General features: G+C 40.2%; 1 protein-coding gene across 2 annotated transcripts; it reads right to left on the bottom strand.

The window, feature by feature from the left end:
• Window positions 1-141: 141 nt before the first annotated feature.
• Window positions 142-27,296, bottom strand: AKAP3 (A-kinase anchoring protein 3). 2 transcript variants are annotated; one of them, XM_060190245.1, is made up of 5 exons: window positions 27,182-27,296; window positions 23,033-23,135; window positions 18,329-18,424; window positions 13,204-15,540; window positions 142-494 (listed from the first exon to the last, which is right to left on the bottom strand). In XM_060190245.1, the coding sequence occupies exons 3-5, from the start codon at window positions 18,422-18,424 to the stop codon at window positions 339-341; spliced, it is 2,589 nt and encodes an 862-aa protein (XP_060046228.1). In that variant the 5' UTR covers window positions 23,033-23,135; window positions 27,182-27,296; the 3' UTR covers window positions 142-338. The 2 variants fall into 2 exon arrangements, with proteins under 2 accessions (XP_060046228.1, XP_007527886.1); XM_007527824.2 differs by having other exon boundaries at window positions 13,204-15,513.
• Between the last annotated feature and the right edge of the window lie 647 nt (window positions 27,297-27,943).

Genomic DNA, 27,943 nt, shown 5'->3' with positions numbered 1-27,943 from the left:
GGGATGCAGAGGGCACAGGTCCAGCAACCCTCAGCAGGCTCCTTCAGCCCAGTACTCTATTTCTTCTGCTGCCCACATGTTTTTCATTCCCCAGAGTTCTTTCTCATCTCCCCTTTGTGTCCCAAGGAAACCAAACACCAGTTGCCCTTTAATTGTAATTTTTTAATTTTATGTCCTTGCTCGCATGGACAAGAAAATGTGCAAAATCCAGTGGCTTGTGAAAGATGGCACGGTCTTCAATGTGAGTGGTAGGAAGATAGGGCTCTGTGGGAAGGGGAGCCGAGGACATGAGAAAAACGCAGGGGTCAGGGAAGAGGGAAGCAGCGGGCAGGTGGCAATCACAGGTTCACCATCAGCCAGTCCAGCAGCTGCAGCCTTGTGACGTTACCCACCGCCTCATCCAGCTGCCGTTCCTTCTCGTAGCGTAGCACTGATTGCAGAACCTCACCCACACTGCGGCCTTTGTCCACGGCGGCAGCCGAGAGCTGAAGTAGCTGCAGAGGGGAAAGCAAGGAGAGACTCTTCAACAAATGGTGTAGGGAAACTGGGTGGAAACATGCCAGAGAATGAAATAGCTACTACATCTCACCACACACATGAAAGTCAACTCCAAATGGGTCAAGGATTTGGATGTTAGACCAGAAACTATCAAATACTTGGAGGAATATATTGGCAGAACTCTTTCCCATCTAAATTTTATAGGCATCTTCAAGGACATAAATCCAGTGTCAAGGAAGACAAAAACCAAAATGAACCCATGGGACTGCTTCAAATGAAAAGCTTCTGTGCAGAAAAAGAAACCACACAAACAGAGAGACCCCTTACAGAATGGGAGAAGATCTTTACATGCCATACATCAGACAAGATATTAAGAAAGATGAGTTCACTTTCTTCACCTCATCTTGGATGGAGCTTGAAGGAATCATGTTAAGTGAGATCAGAAAGAGAAGGCTGAATACAGGATGATTTCACTCATGGACAGAAGTTGAGAAACAAAAGCAGAAGGGGGAACACAAAGCAGAACTTGGACTGGATTTGGTGTGTTGCATCAAAATAAAGGACACTGAGGAGAGAGCAGTGGTTTCAAGTCCTGGTTCATGCTAGTGGAGGAGGGCCAAGGCTGAAGTGAGAATGTTTTATAGAAAACTCAAGAAAGTTTACACAGGTACCAACAACTGTATTTACTGTGAAATATTAATCCTACCCCCCATAAAAAAAAAAAAAGAAAAAAAAGCCATCAGGGAGAGCCAGGCACCCCACTGCTGGCTGTGAGAGGCCTGCCAGGGCCAGAGCAGAGGGCAGGGGGCCTTTAGGATACTGCAGCACAAAGGATTCAGAGGAAGGAGATATCTGTCACTGTAGAATTTGCTGGCCCATCAGATCAGAAGGAAAGCTGGTTTGTGGTGTTACTCTTAAAGAATAGACGTTAACATCCATCTGTTTGTGACAAGGAAAATGTGACTGTCTTCCCAATGGGTATTTGTTCTGTAGTAGTCTTGATCTCATAAGAATTCTAAAGTGTTGGGGGGGTCAGGCAGGGGTGCACCTGGTTAAGCACATATATTACTAAGCTCAAGGACCTGGGTTTGAGGCCCCACTTCTCATCTGCAGGTGAGACACCTCAGAAGCAGTGAAACAGGTCTGCAGGTGTATCTTCTCTTTCCTCCCCTCTATCTATCTTCCCCTCTTCTCTCAATTTCTCTCTCTCTTATCTAACAAAAAATAGCAATGGGGAAAAAAAAGGAAAAAAAAAAAAAGAGGAGTGGTGAATTTGTAATGCTAGCACTGAGGCCCAGGAATAAACCTCATGGCAAAAAAAAAAAAAAAAAGAATTCTAAAGTATTGCACCACAGCAAAAGACTCTGGGGAAGGGGGAAAAAAGGTGGGGAGAGGATCTTGAGGCCTGAGTACCTGACAGTAGAAAAGGACCCAAGTGGGGGTGAGAATGTTTTGCAGATACCTATCACCAGGAGATGGGAAACTATGCTGTAAACCATTAACCCACAATACAATGATTAAAAAAGATGGATTACTTTGAAAAACAATATATTTAAAACATAAAAATAAAATTCTAAAATGTGGGAAGAAAGGGAGGGGAAAGTGGTGAAGGTATTGAGGTCCTGGTGCATGATAGTGGAAAAAGACTTACATTGGGCATGAGAGTGTTTGCAGACACCTGTCACAGAAAGATTAAAAAATTGTACCCATGGGAGTTGGGCGGTAGCGCAGCGGGTTAAGCACAGGTGGCGCAAAGTGCAAGAAACGACGTAAGGATCCTGGTTCGAGCCCCCGGCTCCTCACCTGCAGGGGAGTCGCTTCACAAGTGGTGAAGCAGGTCTACAAGTGTCTACCTTTCTCTCCCCCTCTCTGTCTTCCCTTCTCTCCATTTCTCTCTGTCCATTTTCCATTTCCTCTCTCCATTTCTCTCTGTCCTATCCAGCAACGACATCAATAACAACAACTATAACAATAAAAAACAGGGGCAACAAAAGGGAATAGATACTTTATAAAAATTGTACTCATGTGGCAACAACTGTACTATTTACATTTACAACTTACATTCCCACCAGCAGTGCAGTGTTTCTTTATCCCTGTAGGCTCTCCAACATTTGTTGTTACTATCCTTTCTGATGTATGTATGTATTCTCAATTATTGTCATTATTTGCATTTCTCTGACAATGACTTTTTGGCTTTTTGGATCTCTTCTCTGGTGAATATTCTGTTCATAACCTCTGCAGTTTGGGGTGGGGTCATTTTGTTTTGTTTGCTGCTGACTTGGTGAGTGTACAGATGATGATCTCCCCATGATAGGTGTCCCTTCATTGACTTTGTGCAGGGCAAGGTTGGGAAGGAGTGAAAATGGTCCTCGGGTACTGATGTGCCCAGATGGCAACAACCATATGTAAGCCAGTAACCCTTCAATAAAAAATAAAAACGTGCACTTTTTATTGTTATAGGAAGTAGCTTAACGGAAAGAATGCAGCATTTCCATGTGTGAGCCCTGGGGTTTGAACCTCAGACACGTCATATGCTGGATCCAAGCTCTGGTCCGCCTCTCACACACTTTCTCTCTCTCTTAAATCAAGTCAACATAATACCCCACTAAAATGATTTTAGAAATTCTAAGATGTGTAAGTCCACTGAATAAATATCAAAAAACAGGTTCCATCATTACCCCAAGCCCAACCTGACTAGGAAAGAAATATCCAAAAGACAAATGTAGCTATTGCTTTCTGTGCCTCAGAGACCAGGGGATGTTAGAGCAGGCAGGTAGTAGCTCAGAAACTCCCTCAATCCTCATGAAAACATTACCCAGCAATGTCCAGGGACTTGTCAGTGGCATACAACTAGAAATCAACAAAGACAAGATTTATACTCAGGTCACTGTATTCTGCGATTAGTTCTATTTCCAAGCATGAAGTGAGAATATTTAGTTGAAGAAACCATTCTGATATAAACATAGTACATTATCCCTTGTCTGGAATCCTAGTAACAATAAACAAACTTAACTACATTTTTTTTTTCTCCATCAGGGTTATTGCTGGGGCAAGTGTATACACAATGACTCCACTATTCCCAATGACTTTTTCTTTTATTTTAGACAAAAGCAGAGAGAAATAACACCTGAAGAACTAATTCACTGCTCATGCAACTTCCCTCCTGCAGGTGGGGGACTGGGAGCTTGAACTGAGGTCCTTGTGTATGGTAATCTGCATTCTAGGGGTGAACCACCACCCAGCCCCCTAATTTTTAAATTTTCTGTTAGTGATTTAATAGTGGTTTATAAAATTACAGGGTATAGTTCCACACCACATACAGCACCAAATGTCTGTTTCTCCATCCATCCATCCTCCCAATGATAACTAAAAGATGTATATCTATTGACAAAAGAGAGAGAGACTACCAGGGCATCATTCTAGTACATGCAGTGCTGATGATCAAACTCTGGACATCATGTTTAAGGATCCAGTGCTTTATTTACCCACTGAACCTCTTGGATCTTAGACTTTTATCTTATGCATTCTGTACCTGGCTTTAAAATAAAAGCACAAAGGGCAAAAACACAACCCAATTATTAGCAGCTTTTTCAAAAGTGGGAATTTCCACACAAGAAACTGAAATACATATACCCTGCCAAAATAGCTCAGTTGGGAGAATGTTAGACAGAAGAAGGAGAAGGAGAAGGAGGAGGAGGAGGAGAAGGAGAAGAAATTGAAGTACATATGGATACTCTTTTTTTTTTTTTTTTTTTTTTTACCAGAGCACTGTTCAGCTCTGGCTTATGGTGGTGCAGGGGATTGAACCTGAGATTTTGAAGCCTCAGGCATGAGAGTCTGTTTGCATAACCATTATACTACTTACCCTCCGTAGATATGGATATTCTTGAGACAAATAGAAAATCTCAACAAAGAGAAGATACAAAGAAGAATCATATGGAAAATTTAAGCTAGAACATAGAAAATAAAAAATGAAAACTTACCAGATTGGCTGAACAAATGAAGATGACAGCGGGAAATCAAACTGACTAAGCAATAAAAATGAACCATATTGAAAATATATATACAAGTTTGATAAATCTCTTAAAAAAAAAGTGGGAGATAGTTTATCTGATAGAAGACACACTTTACCATGTTCCAGGTCCCCACATAGGTGCACCAAGGGAAGGGGAACCTTCTTGAGAAGTGGAGCAGTGCTGTGCTCTCTCTTCTTGTCTCTTTGTCTTTCTCCTACTTTATGTGTCTCACCCTCCCTCTAGAAAAAGATATCTACTAGGAGCAGTGGACCCATGCAGTCACAAGGCACTGGTAGCAAAAGGAAAAAAAGATTGAAGCAAATTAACAGAGTTCAAGGGCCTCTAATACAAAACCAAAACATCTTACATTTATTCATTAGAACCCTAATAGGAGAAAAGAGCAGTACAACACCTAAATTATAGATGAAAGTCCCCTAAATTTGATAAAAGACATATTTGACAGAATAAGGTAAGCTAACATATAATAAGATAAGTGCAAAGAAGTTCACTAAGTCGGGCAGTGAGTAGATAACTTAATGGTTATGCAAAGAGACTCTCATGCCTGAGGCTCCAAAGTGCCAGGTTCAATCCCCCATACCATCATCAGCCAGAGCTGAGCAGTGCTCTGGTAGAAACAAAACAAAACAAAACAAACAAAAAAAATTCATTAAGATCTGTCTTGATCAAATTGCTTTAAAGTAAAGACAAAGAAAAAAACCCCTAAAAATAGCCAGATTAAAATGGCACATTCAACAACACTTGAATGACTAAATTTCTCATCAGAAACTGCAGAGGCCAAAAGAAGGTGTAGCAACATTTTTTGAAAGATTTATTTATAACATTTAAAAAGGTTTATTGTGAGAAAGAATGAGAGAGACTGAGGGAGAGAGCAAGAGTATTGCTGGTTTAAGGTGGTGGTGGGGATTGAACCTGTGGTCTTGCAGTCTTTGGCAATCAAGTTGGTATACTCTAACAGACTGAGCTATCTCCCCAGCCAGAGCAAGATCTTTTAAACACTAAAAGAAAATAACTGTCAAACCATCATTCCACATGCAGCAAAATATATATTTTAGAAATGAGGGTCAAATAAAGACATCTTAAAACTAAAGAAAAAAATCAGAATTCATTGCCAGGGATGTTTTAGTTCTTTAGACAAAAGAAAAGTATGAGATTAAAACTGATATGAATAAGAATGAACAAAGAACAGAAATGGTAAACAGCATATACAGACTCTTCAGTTCTTTGAGATGTTTCAGAGTTGAAACCAAAAACATATCTAAGGGTTTCTTTCAATGTATACAGACTAAATATGTAAAATTAACACAAGAAGATAAAGAAATACGTATCGGGGAGACTGGGTGGTAGCGCAGCTGGTTAAGCACACATGGCACAAAGCGCAAAGACCGGCATAAGGATCCTGATTCTAGCCTGCGGCTCCCCACCTGCAGATGGTCATTTCACAAGTGGTGAAATAGTTCTGCAGGTGTCTATCTTTCTCTCCCCCCTCTGTCTTCCCCTCCTTTCTCCATTTCTCTCTGTCCTATCCAACAACAATGACAGCAACAACAACAATAATAATAGTAAGGATAAACAACAAGGGCAACAAAAAGGAAAAAATAGCCTCCAGGAGCAGTAGATTCATAGTGCAGGCACCGAGCCCCAGTAATAACGCTGGAGGCAATAATAATAATAATAATAAAATAAATACATATACAGTAGTAAGATATCTACATTCATTTCAGTGGTAACTACTTAGTCAATAGACTCTGAGAAATAAGCATGTATATTATTATATTATAATCATCAGAAAAAAATAAAAATATGTAATGAGATATAGTAAACACACTTTATGTTTTAAAATGGAATGCTAAACATGTTTAAATTATTCAAGCAACAGGGAAAAACAGGAATCAAAAACAGAGTAAAGAGAACAGACATTAAAATAGCATATCTAACTCCAAACACAGCAATAATAGGTTAAATATAGTGTACACACATCAGTTGCTAGAGTGGATTTCAAAGCATGACTCACTATGTTACCGCCTACAACTAAGACTCGCTTCAAAGGGTGTAGTTTGGTTAAAAAGTAGAATCACAGAGAAAGATGTACCAAGAAAAGACTATTGAAAGACAGCCTGAACCTCACTATTCATATCATCACCACCACCACCAGGGTTTCACGGCTCTGGGCTGACCTTTTCAGACAGAAAGAGACAGAGAGAGTGAGAGAGGCCAAAGCTTCTTCCAATTCAGTGAGGGTCAGAGCTCAAACCTGACTTGGGTTAATGGCTGTGGGTCTAATGTGTGCTTGAGCATGGATGGTTGATCCCCCAGAAGCTCATCTATCAGACTCCCCTTGGCATGCCAGCCTTGTGGTTGGGCGAGATGTGGCCAGAGTACAGGGGAATTCCAACCTTCCTATCGGCCTTGCCACATCACCCCACCCCTCCTCCCTCTGGGGGGCTTCACCTTCCTTAAATTTCTATTTCCCCGTTCCTGCATCACCATCCATACCTTCTCATTGCCTTGCTCTCTTTTCCCTTATAAGGAGATATTGGTCTCATTGGCCAGCCTGGCTACTTCTCCTGCACAGCTAACCCCTTTATAAACTTGTAACTACAACAGTAAAAGGTCCTGTCTTCTGCCATGGTACCCTGAGGAGGTTTGTTGTATCATCCGCCGCCATGGTACGCTGGAAGACCCTTTAGTAAACTCACCCCTGCCTCTGCTAGCCTGAGGTTCCTTGCTGTCTGTCTCCTGGTGGCCAACAGGCCAGATAGGAAGTGAGAGCCGGGCTGGCTCGTTCCCCCCAGGAACCCGACACATGGCAAAACAGGTGAACTTTCCAGGTGAGCTATGTCACCAACCAAATTTTCATTATTTCATGATGCTCAACGGAGTCAAAAGTGTCAGGCATCCACTTGTCTTTTTCTTTTCTTTTTAAGTTTATGTAAGAGATATGCAAGTTTCTTTTATAGGGTTACATTTGATCATTTTCCAATACAAATTTTATAGCCTACGAACCTTCATAAGCTTGGTGGTGGTGAGATGTATATTGCTAAATTGAATGCAGATGAGAAGAAAGTCAGTCAAACTGGCTGAATAATAGAAATCAACTATAATTAAAATAAGTATATGGTTGATTAGATAGATCTCTTTTAAAAAAAAATTGAAGGAACTTGGGGATAGTTTATCTGGTAGAGTACACATGTTGCCATGTTCTAGCATCCATGGTTCAGCCCCTGATCACCACATGGGAGCACCATGCAAAGGGGAAGTCTCATGAGAAGTGGAATATATTTATATATTCAGAGCACTGCTTAGCTCTGGCTTATAGTGGTGCAAAAGATTCATTTTAGGACTTAAGAGCCTCAGGCATGAGAGTCTGCTGTGTAAACCTCTGTGCTATCTTCCCAACCCTATTTGTCGTTTAACAAATGTTTGGAGAGGGAGCCAGGTGGTGGTGTATGTGACTGAGCACACACATTATCAAGTGCAAGGACCGGGGTTTGCGCGCCCAATCCCCACCTGCATAAGGGACACTTCACAAATGGTGAAGTGCTGCAGGTCTTTCTCTCCTGCTCTCTATCTCCTCTCGCCCTCTTGATCTCTACCCAATAGGTAAATGAATTAAATATATATTTTTAAATTATTTTTTGTGTTTTTAAAAATATTTATTTACTTATTTCCTTTTGTTGCCCTTGTTTTATTGTTGTTATTGATGTCGTTGTTAGATTGGACAGAGAGAGATGGAGAGAGGAGGAGAAGACAGAGAGGGGGAGAGAAAGACACTGCAGACCTTCACCGACTCTCCTGCAGGTGGGGAGCTGGGGACTGGAACCCGGATCCTTATGCCGGTCCTTGCACTTTGCACCACCTGCACTAAACCCACTGCACTACCGCCCGATTCCAGAATTAAATATTTTAAGGACTCCATTTAGTAAAAAGATAAGTCACAGACTGAGAGAAAATTCAGGAATATATTATCAAATATAAAGAGCTCATCTGTGGTCACTTTGAAATTCCCTCAAAAAGGTATTTAGCGTATACAGATAGTCTATGCTTACAGAAATCGTTAATGTAAAAAATAATGGCTATATGTTTCTCCATGTCTGTATGTATACTACTATCATATGTGAATTTAAAGAAAAGGTGCATATGTGCATATGTATTTCCTTGTGCATCCACATGTATTTAGGGGAGAATAAACAAACAGCTGATCAAAATGTTTTTCTCCTGGGCGGGGGAAGGGATGTAAAGTGACTGAAAAGAAAAACCTGAATCCATTCTACTGCACTGGATAAAGTTTTGGGTTTTTGGTGCTGTCCTCCCTCTCACACCAGAGCACTGCTAACCTCAGGCTTATGGTGGTGCAGTGAATTGAATCTGGGACCTCAGAGCCTCAGTCATTAGGTATATTTACATAACCATTACACTATCTCCCCCACCATCTCTCTTTCTCTCTGAAAATAAATAAATAAATAACATTCACCCAAATAGGTGAAGTCCTAGTAATGACAAAAGAGAAAAACAATAGTAATGACAAGAAAGAAAAACAATAAAGTCTTAATTTTCACTGTGTATTCTTTGAACCTTTGGATTTTGAATTATTTAAAGGAATTGGGTTCATGGGCCTCCAAATGTACACGTGTTCAAACACTTGTAAGAAGATATTTGCAGGGAGTCGGGCTGTAGCGCAGCGGGTTAAGCACAGGTGGCGCAAAGCACAAGGACCGGCATAAGGATCCCGGTTCGAACCCCGGCTCCCCACCTGCAGGGGAGTCGCTTCACAGGCGGTGAAGCAGGTCTGTAGGTGTCTATCTTTCTCTCCTCCTCTCTGTCTTCCCCTCCTCTCTCCAGTTCTCTCTGTCCTATCCAACAACGACAACAACAATAATAACTACAACAATAAAACAACAAGGGCAACAAAAGGGAATAAATAAATAAATATAAATAAATATTATTTATTAATAAATAAATATTTATTTATTTATTATTTTTTAAAAAAGAAGATATTTGCAGACATTAACCAAATCTCCTCAAATTGTTTTTAGGCAGTTTTTTTTTTCATTTCCAGTCTGAAGATTTTTATTTATTTTTCGATGTAAACTTTACTCAGGTGTTAGAGCATACTAAAGTTAAATGCAAATCTATTCATTTGCTGAAGCTTGAATGTGCAGCTACCTATATGGCCTACTATTTTCCTTTAATAAAGTCTAATGATTATCTTAAGCTTTTCCAGTAGACAGAGCTGTGTGTACTGCAAGTCTACTGACCCATTTCAGGTGAGTTTATTACAGGCATTTTGATTCAAGATAATCTAAACCCAGAATGTACTATATATGTTGTGTATAAGGGGTGTACCTTAAAGAAGAGTTAAAGCGTGAGAATTGATGCTGATTGAAAAAAGCTATAGAGTAGTTGTGTAGTGGTGCACATGTTACTATGCATAAGGACCAGGGTTCAAGGCCCCATCCCCCCATTCAGGTGTGTCTCTTTCTCCCTCTTTCTATTTTCCTTTTCCTCTCAATTTTTTCTGTCTCTACTAAAATCAATCAATCAGTCTAAAAAAAATACTGTAGAGAAATTTGGGAAGAAATGACAAGTTTGTAATATTGAGTCATTCATCAGTGAGCCTTGCATTTGACCAACTGTTTAGGTCTTTATATCCTCAAATAAAATTGTGCTCATTTATCTTAAATATCATAACTATTATCATATTTATTCAAGGTATTTTCTGATGTTATAAACACTATTAACATTTTTGGTTTTGGACCACTATTTATTTGGTCGTAGAAAAGAAGGAGAGCATGATGGTGATGTACCAGGTAGAGTGCACCTGCTGGAGTGAGGACCCAGGTTCAAGCCCCTGGTCCCTACCTGCAGGGAGAAGCTTCACAAGTGGTGAAGCAGGGCTGCACATGTCTTCTCTCCATCCCTCTCCCTTTATCAAAGAAGAAAAAGAGAGACCACTGGAAGTGAAGGTACCAACCCCAGAGATAACACTGTTGTCAAAAGAAAAATAAGTACATTTGGGCTGGGTGATGGGCACCTGGTAGAGCACACAGTTACCATGTGCAAGGACCCAGGTTCAAGGTCACGGTCCCCATCTGCAGGGGGGATCTTTGAAGCAGTGCTGCAGTGTCTCTTTATTTTTCCCTCTCTATCCTTTCTTCCCTCTCAATTTCTCTGTCTTTGTCCAAAAAAGAAAGAAAAATAAATTAATAGTGATATATCTAACAATTTAAAAAACTTTGCAATTTATTCTAATAACTTATAATTACAGACTACTTGATTTTTTAGGGGAACAATGATAGCAACCTACAAAACTATAAACTTTATTTATTTTCATCTCTATTCCTTTATGCTGTGGACAGGATATCCAGTATACTACTTATTAGATAGAAATTGCTATCTTTGTCATTTTCTTGTTGTAAGGAGTAAGCTTTCCAAATGTTCTTACAAAAAAAAAGTATAATTGAACTCTCTTGGATTCTGAAAATAAGGGAGGTTATCAAGGGTGGGACACAGGAACTTTGATGGTAGGTGAAGTTGGGCTGTGCACACATGTAGATGAGAAAATATACCTATACCATACTCCCCAAACCTGCTAATTTTGTAATCCAATGATGAATCACCATTAAAAATTTTAAGAAGAAATACAATAAAATTTCCTGGAATTAAAAAAGGAGACCAGGTGGTAGCGCAGCAGGTTAAGCACACATGGCATGAAGCACAGGACTGGCCTAAGGACCCCATCGTGATCCCTGGCTCCCTACCTGCGGGGGGGGGGTCACTTCACAAGTGGTGAAGCAGGTCTTCAGGTGTCTATCTTTCTCTCCCCTTTCTCTGTCTTTCCCTCCTCTCTCAATTTCTCTCTGTCCTATCTAACAACAATGACATCAATAACAACAACAACCACAATGACGATAAAACAACAAGGGCACCAAATAGCCTCCAGGAGCAGTGGATTCATGGTACAGGTACTGAGTCCCAACAATAATCCTAGAGGCAAAAAAAAAAAAAAAAAAAAAAGGCTAAAGAATAAAATCTTGCTTCACTTTTTTCACACATAACAGCTTTGTTTCTTGTTAGGCCTTCTTCCATCACTATAAATTTTTTTGTCCACAGGCCACATTTTGAATGATAAGCTTATGTATCATATGTTTCTTATTCAGGCTTAGTGTAAGCTAAGCATAAAAAAGAAAAAGTATATTAATGTGAGAGGTAGGAGGTAGGGAAAGAAAGAGAGATTGGGAGAAGATACAAGAGATATGCTTGGCGGGGGGGGGGGGGGGGGGCACAGGCCCAAAAAGGATGATAAAGGACCTAGCGGGGGTTGTATTGTTATATGGAAAACTGGCAAATGTTATGCACATAGAAACTATTGTATTTACAGTCAAATGTCAAATATTAATTCCCCAATAAAGAAATTAAAGAAAGAGAGAGAGAGGTGCTCACCTCTGGCACATGGTGATTCTGAGGACTGCATTTGTGACTTCTGGTGCAAGTAAGCCTGGCACACTACTGCTATTCTATCTCCTAGGCCTGGTGTAGCCTGGTGTTGATGCCATACAATCTTGTGCCTTCTCGGTCACCAGATAAATAAGTAATGCAGTCACAAGGGCTACTGGTAGCATTTATGAAATGGAAAATTTGCCACATTCTCTGGCGTCTATGAATGTGAATTACCTTTTAGAAACAGCCCTAGCCTCTTATGCCAGCCCTTACTGCTCAGTTGGTAACTACTGCTGTTTCATTTTCTAAGGTGAGAACGAAAGTAGTAGGAAGAGTGTGATCCCACAGTGTGGGGAGGCTATCTGGAATAGCTCACGCAAGCATGAGGTGAGCTTGTCAACATCCTTACATTTTCTAGACTCAAAGTTTCCCTTTTGCAAACAGTGCCAAGTCCTAAGTAGTAAGAAACTAGGAGTTATAAGACATACTTACCTCTACCAGTAGTAAAAGTGATAGGTTAATTTTTCCATTCACCTTATTCTTTAGTCTTACTTCTCAATCAAGTCAGAATTTAGGTGGGGGAGGGGTGGGTAGAGGATTGCTATTTATCAATCCCTTCAAATCCCCAACACTCCCTAGACAATCAATTAAGAGAGTAATGGGAGGTTTGTGAAGACCATCAATCTAGATACCTCATCATATCTGCCCCCGGCTCTCAGGAATGCCTCTCAGAAGCTCCTTCTCATTATTTGGGCAACACTGTGCTATCCAAAACTCAGGCTCAAGCCTGATCTTAACCTGATTGTTTCACTAAATTCTTAGAGGCTCTGCATCTGTGCATTGATACCAAAGCATGTGACAGTAGAAAAGAAATAATTTATTCTCTTATGTTCACCACTGGGTAAGAAGTTATTTTGCTTTCTCTAGTATCACTCTCACGAGGCATGATCCTACTGTGTCCAGTTGGGGATATGGCCCTACTTGCATTCCTGAGTCTCCCAGTTCAGCCTCTGACATTGCATATACTGGAGTGGTCCTCTGAACCTCTCTCTCTCTCTCTCTCTCTCTCTCCTTTTCTCAGATAAAACCATCACATGAAATAAAATAATTTTAAAAAGTCTCACTGCCCATATTTTGGGGTGATTCTTCCTACTCAAAAAGAAAACAGAATGTCAAGCCCTAGTTCCCCCTTAATAACTATTCCCCAATGTCTCTGACTCTGTTGACTTACCTTCTCCTGGATTCCTTCATCATCGCCTGCAAAGTACAATATGGGGACATTGAGCTCAGATGCGGCTACCCATTGAAGTACAGCTTGGAGCTGCTTATTCTGAACTGTGTCAGTGAGGTTCTGATTACTGACAATCACTTTGGGTGCCATACAGCCTTCTGGGGGCTGTCCCGATGAACATCTCAGTTCATTATGGATGGCTTGGTAGGCATTCTGCAAGAGGGCCTCTGCTGTCCCTGTGCCCTTGACTGGTAAGCATTCATATAAGCTGTCTGGGAAGGCTGAAGTTGGCCTGCTGGCATCTCCACACTTCTCATCTCCCAGCTCTGCCAAGGGAGAGTCACAGGACTTGGCAATAATGAGACACAACTTCATCACCGAGTCCATCAGATGTTCTACCACTTGCCCATTCATTTGGCCATCGAACTGGTTGGCCACCATTTTGGTCAGCCCAGCAAAGGGCTCACTAACCTCCTCACCTTCACAGGTTTTGATGGGACAAGGGGTCACAGGCCTTTCACACTGGCAGTTTTCTTCCTTCATTGGCTGTTCTGGTTTAGCAGAACAACGGTCATTTTTGAAAATAGTCTCACTAAGTAAATTCCGGATAAAGTTGAAGAAGACGCTCATTAGATCCTTCTTTCCTGATTCTTCTTGACCACCCAGAAGAGGAGATTTAAGGCTGGGATCCTCACAAACTGTAGGGGACTTTTTGGGCAAGCTGGTGTTGCCAGCAGCCTCAAGGAAGCTTTGTGCGTCCATGTTTCCTCCTTGGGCCAGGTGATACTGAATCAGGAGTAAAGCAGAGACAAGCAGATCCTTAGCCCAGGAGTCTGACTCACACATAAAGTTCTCAGGTTTCTCTTGGGGACACATAGGGGGGCTGAAGCCACAAGTATCCAGAGGAAGATCCAAGGGAATGTCTGGGGTTGGTCGAAACTGTTTGTTGGGAGTGTCGAATGATGCACGCTGGAAACCTGGAGATTTTACGTCTTTATTTTGATTTTTGTGCCACAAGGACAATCCCTCTTTGATAAAATGCTCTCCCAAAGTTTCAACACAACTCTTCTCCTTCTCCGGCTTGCATGTAGCAGTGTACGTGTTTTCTCTCATTCTACCTTCAGATTTCATGCTGGCAAAGTTTACATTTCTACTTTTGGGGCCACCCATCCCTTTAGAGATAAGGGAATAACACTCAGACATGCCCTGAGTTCTTCTGATAGCCCCAGGCGATTTCTTAGAAAATATCACAGTGTACAGTTTACCCATCATGGCATCCATGATATCTGTGGCCTTCTGGCTTCCATGAGAGAATAGACTTCTTTTCACAGCAGAGACAAAGTCTGTGTCAGTCATAAGGGTTCCTGTGACATTGTGGAGGTTTTTCATAAAAGAGTCAATGAGATCGGAGACCACATCCTTTGCATGCTTGATTAGTACCTTCTTTAGCAGGATGGTGGCAATGGTTGTGTCCTTCACTTGAATCTTCAGTGTCTTCATGATGGAGACCATCATATCAGAGACCACACTGTTAGCATAAGTCATAATCCCTTGACTCACAGAAGTTGTAAAATCATCAGGCCTTTCCTGTCCTCTAAACAGCTTTCTCTCTCCAGGTAAGAAGGACTTTCCACCCTCTCTGGCATCCCCTGAATTACGAGATTCAAACTCTTCCTTATAGAAGTAAGACTTCTTAGAAGAAGGCCTGTCATCTGGACACTTGTTTGGCTTGGTGCTCTCCTTGATCTTCAAAGTGCTCTTGTATTTCAAATTTGGTGGACTCTGTGGTGACGCTGAGGCTTTGTCACCAGAGCCTGGCGCCTTATCAGAGGCAGCACTCTTGGAACACTCAGTGACGGTCTTATTCACCAGCTCCGATGCCACATTGCTCAGACTTTTGTTGAGTGGGGGTTCATCCCCCACATAAACCGACTGATGGATGCATTTGTTTTCAGAGCCATCTATCTTCTCGTTGATCTCCTTGCGGGCCATGGCTATGACTAGGTTTGTGAGGCGGTTGGCATAGAAGGAAACTTCATCCATTGAACTCCCATTACCAATTTGGGTAGATAAGCCCTGGGCTGGTTTCTCTTTGTGAGACACCTCAAAATGCAGTCTCCCTGGAGTGCCCCTGTTTGTGTTATTGTAGTAGTCCACAGAGAAACCCATGCGTGGGTCTACCAAGCTGGGTGACTCCCCACTAAGTGGTGATTCTCCAGGCTTGAACCGAACATCTTGGAACTCCGCTGTACTCTTCTCCAGGTCTCGGCGGAGCCAGCTCAGCACTCTGATGGGATCAGTTGAGGCTTCCTTAAAAACAGACAAGGATTCATCCGACTATAACAGAGTAAAGATATGGGACATTCAGGACAAAGATCACCTCTCTTAAGTCTTACTCATTACACAATTGCAACAAAAGTAACCAAAATTTATTGAGTTCTTACTATGCACTAGACACTTTTCCAAGTGTTCTTAACACTATTATCTCATTTCATGATTTATTTTTTTATATAACTTTTTACCAGAGCCCTGCTCAGCTCTGGTTTACAGACTAGGGACTGAACCTGAGTCCTCAGAGCCACAAGCATGAAAGTTGTTTGTATAATAACCATTATGTTGTCTCCCCAGTTCTATTATCTCATTTCATATGATTGTCATAGCATAGTCTTTTATTATCCATATTTCACAAAGGGAGAGAGATAGTTACTTATTTGAAGACATAGAGCTAATCATTGATAGATAATAGAACAAGAATTCCAATTCTATGCTTTCAGCCACTACTTTGTATTACATTTAACAGCTGTATTCTTGAGACCTGGTACTCATTAGCTTCAAAGTAGAGTTGGCATTTGAATGAACTTCAGTGTTTTTTTTTTTATTAATATACATTGTGATTTTATATGACACATTTGTATTTATTTAGGTATCTTTTTACAGGCATAGCTTTCAAAAATTATGAAATTCATAGACAACAGTTCAGATCATCACTTTGCCTGGCTATACAAGCACACTCTTGGTGCCTATCCATGGGTTATTGGATATCACGTAATATGCTTTATAACTGAAGAGTTAATGTATGTGAACAGTTTACTAGTGAGTAAATGAGGATGCTTTGGGAGACACAACCTGTGACACACATGTACATATTTATGTTTATATTCTATAATCTATAATCACTTCAACAGAGGTTAAAATAAGAATGATGTGGAAATGTTTTATTTACTATCAAATGTACACTGTGACTTTTTGAAAACTGGAAATTTGAATGCAGGGGCTGGAAGTTTAGAATTGAGGCTATACATCATCAGTGTTGGCCAAGTTGTACATGCCTGTTTTTGGAAAAGCATCAAGCATAAATACTGCCTCCAGATAGTACTAATAAGATAAATTATATAAAGTCTCTTAGGGTGACCATTGGCATGTGTTGTTTACTTACAGTCATTTCTATTTTTGTTGTTTATTTTCCCATTTATTTCTATCTGCCATTTAAATTTTTTAAATTTCTTTATTGGGGGATTAATGGTTTACGGTTGACAGTAAAATACAATAGTCTGTACATGAATAGCATTTCCCAGTTTTTCACACTGCAATTCAACCTCACTGGGTCATCCTCTGCCATCCAAGGACCTGAGCCCCCACCTCCACCGTCGGAGTCTTTTACTTTGGTGCAGTACACTAACTTCAAAGTTTTGCTTAGTGTTTTTAAAAAAATATTGATTGATTGATTGATTGATTGATTGGATAGAGACAGAGAAATCAGGAGGGAGAGGGAAATAGTACTAAATCTTTTTTTTTAACTTTTTTAAAAATTTATTTTAAGAAGGATACATTAACAAAACCGTAGGATAGGAGGGGTATAACTCTACAATTCCCACCACCAGATCTCTATATCCCATCCCCTCCCCTGATAGCTTTCCTATTCTTTATCCCTCTGGGAGTATGGACCCAGGGTCATTGTGGGTTGCAGAAGGTGGAAGGTCTGGCTTCTGTAATTGCTTCCACGCTGAACATGGGCGTTGACTGGTCAATCCATACTCCCAGCCTGCCTCTCTCTTTCCCTAGTAGGGTGGGTCTCAACATATCCATAAACTAGGGCAAAATATATACCTGAAAGCAAAAGTACACAATAGTCTGCAGTGTGTACCTCCCAACACTTCATCTGCACTATTCCAGCCTTTAGGTCCATAATTGTTCAACAATTTGCTTGGCTTTGTATGTTAACTCTTTTTTCAGCCACCAGATTCCAGATGCCAGCATGATGCTGACCAGACTTCCCTGGACAGACGACCCCACCAGAGTACTGAATCTTTTAAGCATCCTTGTTTTGGCAGTTGACTTTGAGGAAACTGGAGGAACACTGAATGGCACAGCAGGAGGTAAGTTTTTTTGTTTGTTTTGCTTTTTTGCCTACCTGCATCCTTGACAAATATCTCTGGTACCCACAGGCTGTGCCTGTTCCTGTGGCAGCCACAGTCTCTACAAAAAGATCTGAAGCAGCATTGGTTGAAGGAGAAGGAATTTTTGTGAGTTATTGGTTTCTTCCTATTCACTTTCTCAGTTTAAACAGGCAGTAAGCTTTCTATATTTTCTACTTCTGCAACTCTTAAGATTAGCTTCCCTTCACTAAGGAATTTAATAGATTCATTACAAGATTTATTTTTTTAGCACTATTAGTGTTAATATATAATTTATAAGAATGGTTTCCATCTTCTAAGTGGACTCTAATTTATCATGCCTGATACAAAGTAAGTATTTAATAAGGTGTGTTGAATGATAAAAGCAGAAGCAATCATAGCTCTGAAAAATTTGTTTCAGAAAATCTCTATGAACTTTGGAGACATAGCTATTTGATATTCAGTTCCTTTCTGTGTGATAATAAAAGGGCTGTTTACAGATGTAATGTATATTCTTTCCCATTAATCATGATGTTTGTCTTCTACTATAGACATGGAATAGAGTTTTTCCCCCCCAAAAAACCCTGTAGGTAGAAATTTATTGTCAAGGACTATACCCCTCCTCTGCAAGAACTACATGCTCATAAATAAGAGATGGATGGTAATGCTGGAAGGAATAATAGCAGTGCATGTATTCCCAGCTTAGTAATTATAAATAAATTGGTACTCACTATTTTCCAGTCCTGGGGCTGGCTATCATATGGTGTATACACGTCAACTTTACATACTCCATTTTGACTTTGTAACCAGTCAACCCTTTCCGACATCTAGAAGAAGAAAAAAAAAAATTAAAAGGGCAGGTTATTTATTATTTTTTGTTTTTTAGGTTTTTTTTTTAATGATTTTTGAAAGGTAGTTAATCTATTTATTTATTTTGTGAATGAAAGCAACAGAGACAAAGACCAATGAAAGAGCTCTGGGTGGTGGTCTGGGAGGTGGCACAGTGGATAAAACAGTGGACTCTCAAGCATGAGGTCCTGAGTTAAACCCTTGGCAGCACATGTACCAGAGTGATGTCTCCCTCTCCCTCTCCCTCTCCCTCTCCCTCTCTCTCTCTCTCTCTCTCTCTCTCTCTCTCTCTCTCTCCTATCATCATTAATAAATGCATAAAATATATTTTAAAAAGCTCTGCGGATTCTGTCAAACTACCTCTCTGGTCACAATAAATATTATATAAATAAATGAGAGAAAAGAAAAAGAAAGGAAAAATAAAAGAGAAAGAAATAAAGAAATAACAGGTAGGAAAAGTTTTATGAAAATAAAGAGAGTGACTCAGGAGGTGGTACAGTGAGTAAAGTGTTGGACTCTAAGCATGAGGTCCTAAGTTTCATCCCTGACATCACATGTGCCAGAGTGATTCTCTAATTTTCTGTGTCATAAAAAAATAATGAGGGGCCGGGTGGTGGCGCACCTGGTTGAGTGTACATGTTGCAGTGCGCAAGGACCCAGGTTCTAGTCCTTGGTCCCCATCTGCAGGGGGAAAGGTTCATAAGTGGTGAAGCAGTGCTGCAGGTGTCTCTCTGTCTTTCTTTCTCTCTATCACCCCCTCTCAATTTCTGGCTGTGTCTATTAAATAAATAAAGATTAAAAATTGTTTAAAATTTAGTGAATGAATAAATAAATATTTTTAAAAAGGAGAAATCAGAGACATGGTTGAAGTGTGGCAAAGAGAACAGAAAACAGAAACAGTATATTTAATACAGACCTGTCCAAATGCTACTTTAGACTCACTAAACAATGAGCATCTTTATCCTTAATTTTCATCACAGAAAGATCTTTTTTATATATTTATCACTATGGTTGAGGCCAATGCCTAGAATATACTAGAAGTATATTAACATCCATGCCTTGCTCCTTGTGTACTTGCTTGGCAATCCTTCCATATCTTAGGGTTTTAGCAGACAATCACAATTCAGTGTGATCAAAATAGTTTGTTTCTCCCTTACCTATTCTTGCCCAACTAACTGTAAGTGATGTATGTTTTATTTTGAGTTAATTTCTATAGCACCATTTTACATCAGTAATAAACTTAGTAACTCTAAAGGGCTAATTACTCTCAAATTAGTCATGGATCCTTCATAGCTCATATTCTTATGGGGAGGCTATGTGATCAGTTGAGAATATTTGTGGTAAAGGACTTTGGTGAAGGCAAATGTCCTCCCTTGAAATAAAATCAACACAAGTCAAACATAGCTTATACACATGATTTAAATTTACTTACTAGTGGATTTACTCATTTTGTAATATAGAGGGACTGGGTGGTGGCACACTCGGTAGAGCGCATATGTTAGAATGCACAGGGACTTGGGTTCAAGTTCCTGGTCCCCCACCTGTGGGGTGGGGGTGGAGATTTCACAAGCAGTGAAGCAGTGAAGCAGGTGTCTCTCTTTCTCCCTTTCTACTTTCCCCTTTCCTTCTGATTTTCCTCTACCTCTGTCAAATAATAAATTTACAAAATATATTAAAAATAATAAAAATAACAATTGACTCCTACAATTTCTTCTACTTTTCTTTCTTTCTTTTACCCAGAAAATTCTTTAAATCTATTGAAACTAAGGGGCTGGCAGTGATGCACCCAGTTGAGCACACATGTTACCACGCATAAGGACCTGGGTTCTAGCTCCCAGCCCCCACCTGCAGGGGGAGCTTTGTGAGCAGGGAGGTAGTGCTTCAGGCGGCTCTTTTTCCTCTCTTTACTTACCCCTTCCCTCTCAATGTCTCTCTGTCTCTATCAAATAATAAATGATAAAATATTTAAAAAATAATAAGGTTTTACCCTTTGACTCCTACCATACTAACATTTAAAAAAACAAAAACAAAACAAAAAAGAACTATTGAAGCTGAGATATCACCACTAAAGAACTCCAGGCCACCCCATCATCTCTATGACTAGGGGTTCTAGTCATAGAGTCTTGAGATTCCCAAACATACATGATGGGCCTAGACCTTGAATAGATCCCTCTCCCCATTGTCACTGATCATCTCTATCAGGAACAACACAATAGACCCCTTTGTAGGACCCAGCCCTCAATGTGGATTAATAACGGTAGAGAATGTTCCATCTTCTGAAGGGAGAATAGCATACTTTATCTCTCACCTGAGGAAGATGGGTCCTGAAATTGGGGCAGCTTGGAACGTTCCTACTCATGACCACAGAATGCAAGCTCAGATCTACAGGGATTCAGAGGTTACATAGGCTCCTAAGCTAATATGAGCCCCAAATCAATTCAGTGGGATTTACAGTTGACAATATTTATACATCTTTCCCATATTTGGGAGCTACTCTCTTTCCTGATCCAGCTTCCTAGGCCTTTTTCCACCTATAACATCATTTTCCCAGACAATAACTTGAGTCCACCTGCATATCAGAGGTCAGGCTCAGGAAAAAATTAGTATAGTCATGGGCTCTTTGGAATATAAATTAGGCCTACTAGCTATCTTCAAAACAGAGACCCCAAATCTTCATCTGTAATAATATAGCCTTTAGGTTCATGATTAGTCAACAATTTGTTTGGCTTTATATGTTAACTCTTTTTTCAGCCACCAGGTTCCAGATGCTACCATGATGCCAAGCAGACTTCCCTGGGCAGATAGCCCCACTAATGTGTCCTGGAGCTCTACTTCCCCAGAGCCCAGCTTCCCCAGCTTCCCCAGAGCCCTGTCCCACTAGGGAAAGAGAGAGACAGGCTTGGGAGTATGGATCAACCTGTCAATGCCTATGTTCAGTGAGGAAGCAATTACAGAAGCCAGACCTTCCACTTTCTGCACCCCATAATGACCCTGGGTCCATACTCCCAGAGGGTTAAAGAATAAGAAAGTTATTAGGGGAGGGGAAGGGATACTGAGTTCTGGTGGTGGGAATTGTGTGGAGTTGTACCCCTCTTATCCTATGTTTTTGTCAGTGTTTCCTTTTTATAAATAAAATTTAAAAAAATAAAATTTTTTCTGTCTTTTTAAAATTTATTTATTTAAGAAAGGAGACATTAACAAAACCGTAGGATAGGAGGGGTACAACTCCACACACTTCCCACCACCAATCTCCATATCCCATTCCCTCCCTTCCCTGATAGCTTTCCCATTCTCTATCCCTCTGGGAGCATGGACCCAGGGTCATTGAGGGTTGCAGAAGGTGGAAGGTCTGGCTTCTGTAATTGCTTCCCCGCTGAACATGGGCGTTGACTGGTCGGTCCATACTCCCAGTCTGCCTCTCTCTTCCCCTAGTAAGGTGAGTCTCTGGGGAACCAGAGCTCCAAGACACATTGGTGGGGTCATCAGTCCAGGGAAGTCTGGTCGGCATCCTGCTGGCCTCTGGAACATGGGAAAAAATAAGGAAAAAAATAAGAATCTTTTAAGAATCTTATCTCAGTGGTTTTGGAGTAGAGAAAATTGGGCATGGAATTTCTTACTAGTTCCCTGGGTGGTGAAGGTAAATCTATTAGTATTGAGAATTCCTGGACTTGGACTTATCTTGAAAGATTCTGTAAGAAAGACTGAACACTTGCAGAAAGATACTCATTTCAACTTTCTCTGATATCCCCTTTCTTTGGTATCTTACTTTAACTTAGAAAACAAACAAACAAACAAACACATAAGCTTGTACCAGGTAGTGGTGCACCCAGCTGAGCCCACATATTACTATGCATAAGGAAATAGTGCAAGCCCCTGGTCCCCACCTGCAGGCAAGAATTTTCACAAGTGGTGAAGCAGTGCTGCAGGTGCCTCTCTTTCTCTATCCTTAGCTCCTCCTCCCCTCACAATTTCTCTATGTCTTATCAGATAAAATAAAAACAAGAAAATTGTCCATGTTTATGAAGCTAGACCATTCATAGTGTCTCCATAGTTATTATGTATAAATATTGTTGTGATTGAATCATTGTCACAAGGAAAGGAATGCAGGGAAATATAGCTTGGCTTAGAATTAAAAGTCTTGGGAGCAGGCCATCCTGGGTTGTTGACAGTGCAAGTTAGAATCACAAATGTATGTCTCTCTCTCTCTCCCTTTTTTTAAAAAAAGTTTTTGTATTACCTTATTTATTGGATAGAAACAGCCAGAAATCGAGAGGGATGGAGGTGATAGAGAGGGAGGGAGAGAGACACCTGAAACACTGCTTCACCACTTGCAAAGCTTTCCCCCTGAAGGTGGGGACTGGGGGCTCCCAGGTCCTTGCATATTGTAACATGTGCACTCAACCAGATGCATCACCACCTGGCCCCATAAACGTATGTCTCTTAATTTTCAACTTATATTTCATTTTAGTGAACTACTTTTAATGGGAACATAATGAAATAAATTAACTCTACTGATTTGCTTAATATCACAATTGAAGAACCAGGATACAAAATTAGTATCAAAAAGAAGCTCTGTAATCACTTACTCTTGCTGAGGAAAGGTGATGATAAGAGAAAAGTTCTTGACTAATTTGTTGTCTTCACTATTCCTGTGTTCACCCACCCCTTTTGCCATGTACTAAAAAGAATCTGCAATGGAAAGACACAAAGAATGACTAAGTTTACCTGTAAATCCTAGTAAACAGTAGTTCTTAGGACCAAATAGTAATTCTAAATGCTATTGAGATTTAAAATTCAGCTCTTATTCTTGGTTAAGGCTGATGGTTTCTAGATATAATCTCCTTTATTAGATGGCTTTGTGTAGGTAAATTCATTTACTTACTCATCTTGATATCCCTTATAGTAGTATCTAAAATTTCCCCTTTTGTTCAAGCATTTTTTAAAACACCATTATTCTCTGATGTTGTCAAATCACTTATATACAGGTTTACTTAGCAAAAAGGAAATCCAAGGTTTTTAACCTAAATTTAAACTTGTGTGTGGGGTGGGGGAGGCTAGGAGGTGGGGACGAAAGCATAATGGTTATGAAAGCAGACTGGTCTCAGGTTCAGTCCCCCTCACCACAAGCCAGAGCTGATTTAACGTTCTGAAACAAGAATAACAAACAAGTAAGCTTGCTTGTGTTAGGATGTTGGTAGCTACAACAGACCTAAGTGTCCCTAATTCACAGATCTTAAAACACTTTGTTAAATACTCATTTAGGACTTATAAAAGGAATTCAGAGTTAATATCAAAACAGACATTCAGATCAAATACCTTCTTTCTTAACTCCAGGAAGCTTTAAATAGAAGTCATTGTTACTGTGCTCTCATTTGGAATAGATACCCAGACACCTAGTAATCTCTAAATCCCACCATCACTTTCTTCTTTTTCTTTTTATATTTATCTATTTATTTTCCCTTTTGTTGTTCTTGTTTTTTAATTATTGTTGTAGTTATTAACGTCATCGTTGTTAGGACAGAGAGAAATGGAGAGAGGAGGGGAAGACAGAGAGGTGGAGAGAAAGATAGACACCTGCAGACTTGCTTCACTGCCTGTGAAGTGACTCCCCGGCAGGTGGGGAGCCGGGGACTCAAACTGGGATCCTTAAGCCGGCCCTTGTGTTTCGTGCCATGTGCGCTTAAGCTGCTGTGCTACCGCCTGACTCCCAATCCCACCATCACTTTATAGCCAAGATCATAGCTTACCCCATCGGTGAAATATTTTCAAAATATCTGATTGAATATGATTGCTTCCTCACTGAAGTTTTTGGCATACTAGGATTTATGAAAAAAATATTTTGCACATCTGATTTCATGGCTCTGCTTTTTCATTCAGCTAGGGAGAGAGGCAGAAATACCACAGCACAATAGCTTCTTTTGGTGCCACAGTCTCTTCTAGGTGATCCCAGAGCTCAAACCTGGGCTTGTGTGCATGGCAAGGTAGGTGCAGTATCTGACAAGGTTATGTCTCTAGTCATATGTGTAGAGTTTCAACTGCATTTATAGTTTAACTGCCCATATATATAATCTCCTTTATTGATGGCTCTAGATAGGTAGATTCATTTACTTAGTCATCTTGATATTCTTTATAGTAGTATCTTAAATTGGTGCTTAATTATCACCTGATAAAAGAATGAATATATGAATACAGAGTCCTGAGATTCCCAAACAGACATGATGGGCCTAAATGTCAAATAAACCCCTCTCTCCATTGTCACTGGTCATCTCCATCAGGAACAACACAATAGACCCCTTTGTGGGCCCCCATAGAACCTTGCCCTCAATGTGGATCAACAACAGTAGAGAATGTTCCATTCTCCAAAGGGAAGTTGGACAACATACTTTCTCTGCCACCTGAGGAAGATGGGTCCTGAAATTGGGGCAGCTTGGGACGTTCCTACTCATGACCTCAGAATGCGAGCTCAGATCTACAGGGATGCAGAGGTCACATAGGCTCCTAAGATGGATACTGTCTATTTCTAATTCCAGATAGCTTGACCTACTTTTCTTTATGCCGGTCCTTGCGCTTTGCGCCACATGCGCTTAACCTGCTGCACTACCGCCTGACTCCCAAACCCACTTTTCTTAAACTGGAGAATCTGAGGGCAAAAAGGAAATTGTGGTCAAATTTGCTGTGGCAGTTAAGTCATACAATCAAGATCCCTTGAGGCCTAGATTCTTTGGGAGAATAAATTTTCTCCAGAGATTCTTTTTCCCCAATGTTTAAATATTCAGGCTTAAATATATTATATTACTGGGATAGATCTGTCTATCTCAATAATACAAATATATCAACCCCTCAAAAATACCATTATACTTGTTTCTCAAACATGTATTTCACATTAGTCATATGTGTCCAATAGACAGTTCGAAGTTCTTATATTTGACCTAATGTTTTATTCTACCTTTTATGTTTTCTGAATATTTATCTGCATCCCAGAAACCTATTTGAGACTTTAAAGTTTCTGAATTTTCATGGTCAACAGAATACATAAAGAAGTAATTAAGAATCTTTTTATGACAATGACATTCTGTTTTCTGTATCCTTAAACACTTTCTATAGGAAATGGAAAAGAGGAAGTTTAATTGAGTCAATGAATGGATGAACACATTTGTTACATTCATAGTAAGTGAACCTTTTCCCTTGGGTGAGATGTCAAAAAATAGGATTTTTGTGTTATCAAATTAGATGAATAAAGAAAATTCACAAATACACAACAAATTTCAAGATCAATCAACACCCTCATTTTACAGATTAGGAAATAGAAGCATAGAGAAGACCACTTAAAATGAGTGGCTCTAATCTTTTCAATACTACAACTCTGCAGCTTCTCCTGGAAGCTGTGAATTTTTTTCTCTTATGGTTGACAGAGGGATCCTGTGGCCAATTGAAAAGTCAACCTAGGATGCTCCTGAAAAATGCCAAAGCAATTATTACCTCAAAAACTGAGGAAGGCAAACTATGAGGACAAGGAGGGCAGTCACACAATGAAGGCATTTTCATATGGTTAGTGTACTCCAGATGACAGTGTTATTATCTCAAGACACAAGGTGCTTAAAATCATAGATCTCAAGATGCAGGTAGCATTAGTGAAGCATCTGCTGCGTTGATACACATGTGATCACACTTTGAAGCTTATCCTATGATAAGCTTATCCATTTTTTAAATAGGAAAATTGAGTTATATCATTCCTGTTTACTCTCCTACTCCTTTTCTCTAGTGCTTGGCGCTAAACTCAGTAATTGTGGGTGTTACTTAAAGATTAGAGGTGATGTGTGTCTGTGTGTCTTTCTCTCAGTTACATCACTGTTAAGTTTCCTATGGATATCCTTAATTTTCATGTTTCCTCATTAACAGTTTCTTCCTCTGCCATTCCAGTGACACAATTTATTCATATAAGTATTCTGCCTTTTCCCAGTTGTTGTCTAGCTAAGGTCTCAGAAATAATACAGGATGAGAACTAGAACTCAGCTAAGCCAGTCCGACCTTTCTATTAGAGTACTGGGAAAGAAAAGAATTGTTGGAATAACCACACAATGAAGAGGAAAAGTCAGTAGGGAGGCAGACTTTCGGCCAGTTCAGATTGGGAAGCAGGGAGTAAAATCCCTTCAGGTGCCCAAAAGTAACAAGGCGAGCTGGTTAATTCACTGCGATGAAATGAAAATTTCAGCAGCGTGGGATGTAGGTTTTAGTATAAAGCTGCTGTTGGAGATTTATTTTCAGAAGAGTAAGATATAAAATTAAAAATGGGTGGGGCCAGGCAGTGGCGCCCCTGGTGGCAAAGCTCAAGCATCCGCTCAAGGATCCTGGTTCAAGTCCCGGATTCCCCACCTGCAAGGGGGGAGAATCACTTCACAAGTGGTCAAACAGGTCTGCAGGTGCCCTTCTCTCTCTTTCCCCTCTATCTTCCCCTTCCCTCTCAATTTCTCTGTCCTATCCAATAAAAACTGTGAGAAAAAAAAAAAAAGGTGGCCAGGAGCAGTGGATTTGTAGTGCTGACACTGAACCCCAGTGGTATATGCCTGGAGGCAAAAAGTTAATTAATTAAATAATTAATCAAATTAAAAATGGACAGAAAAGGGAAATTAGATTAAATGTTAAAAGCCGCCCAGCAATTGCCACAAAAATCTACCTTTAACCAGACAGGATAAAAAAAAACTAAGCTATTTCCCCAGAACACTGGGCTTTCCTACCTCTGTAGCACTGGAACAGTGAACCACAAAAGATTCCAGAATATACTTTAAACAGTCAATGAAGATGCTGGGATGTTCTTGCTCAGCTCAAGATCTTGTTTCTTCCTCAAGCCTTCCATGCCCCCTCCCACTTGCTGGGACAGGAGAGTGACATCAGAATCACAACTGGTGACATCACTATCTCTATAGCAACCATGATGAAGTTACCAGAAACTGAATAGTTTCTGAGGAGGGCTGGCTATAGATATACTAGACTCTCTCATTTAGTTTGGAAGGACTGGGTGTTACTGTCTCCCAATTGTCTTAAGTATTTAATTTAGGTAGGGAAGTGGGGGGGGGGGGCGATTTTGCCAATGGGTTTCACTTAACACAAGAATCCAGAGAAGAAGTAAAATCAAACAAGCAAGCAAGCAAACAAACAAACAAAAACCCTGGGCATGTGTTAAATATCTTATGCAAAGCTCATGGAATCACTTCATTTTGTGAGAGGTGGTCTAGACTCATTTAAATCATATTCCTTTTTGGAAAAAAAAAGTATGTATTTAATTTGCCTAAATTCACTATCCCTGCATTAAAATTAACCACATATGGTTAAAGACTCAGTGGTAATAATTCATTCTTTCCAACACCTTGACCTAAGGAACTATACCGGTCGTTTATTACTCAGAGGGGTTTGACAATTTCTAGGTTTGAGAATTTAATTAGTAGTATATTCTTTCTGGAAAGTTGTCCTTTGGCAATTTGGCTCTCTGATCAAGGCCA

This window comes from Erinaceus europaeus, chromosome 4 (genome assembly GCF_950295315.1).
Source record: "Erinaceus europaeus chromosome 4, mEriEur2.1, whole genome shotgun sequence".
Taxonomy (NCBI): domain Eukaryota; kingdom Metazoa; phylum Chordata; class Mammalia; order Eulipotyphla; family Erinaceidae; genus Erinaceus; species Erinaceus europaeus.
This window is presented reverse-complemented; position numbering and strand designations above follow the sequence as displayed.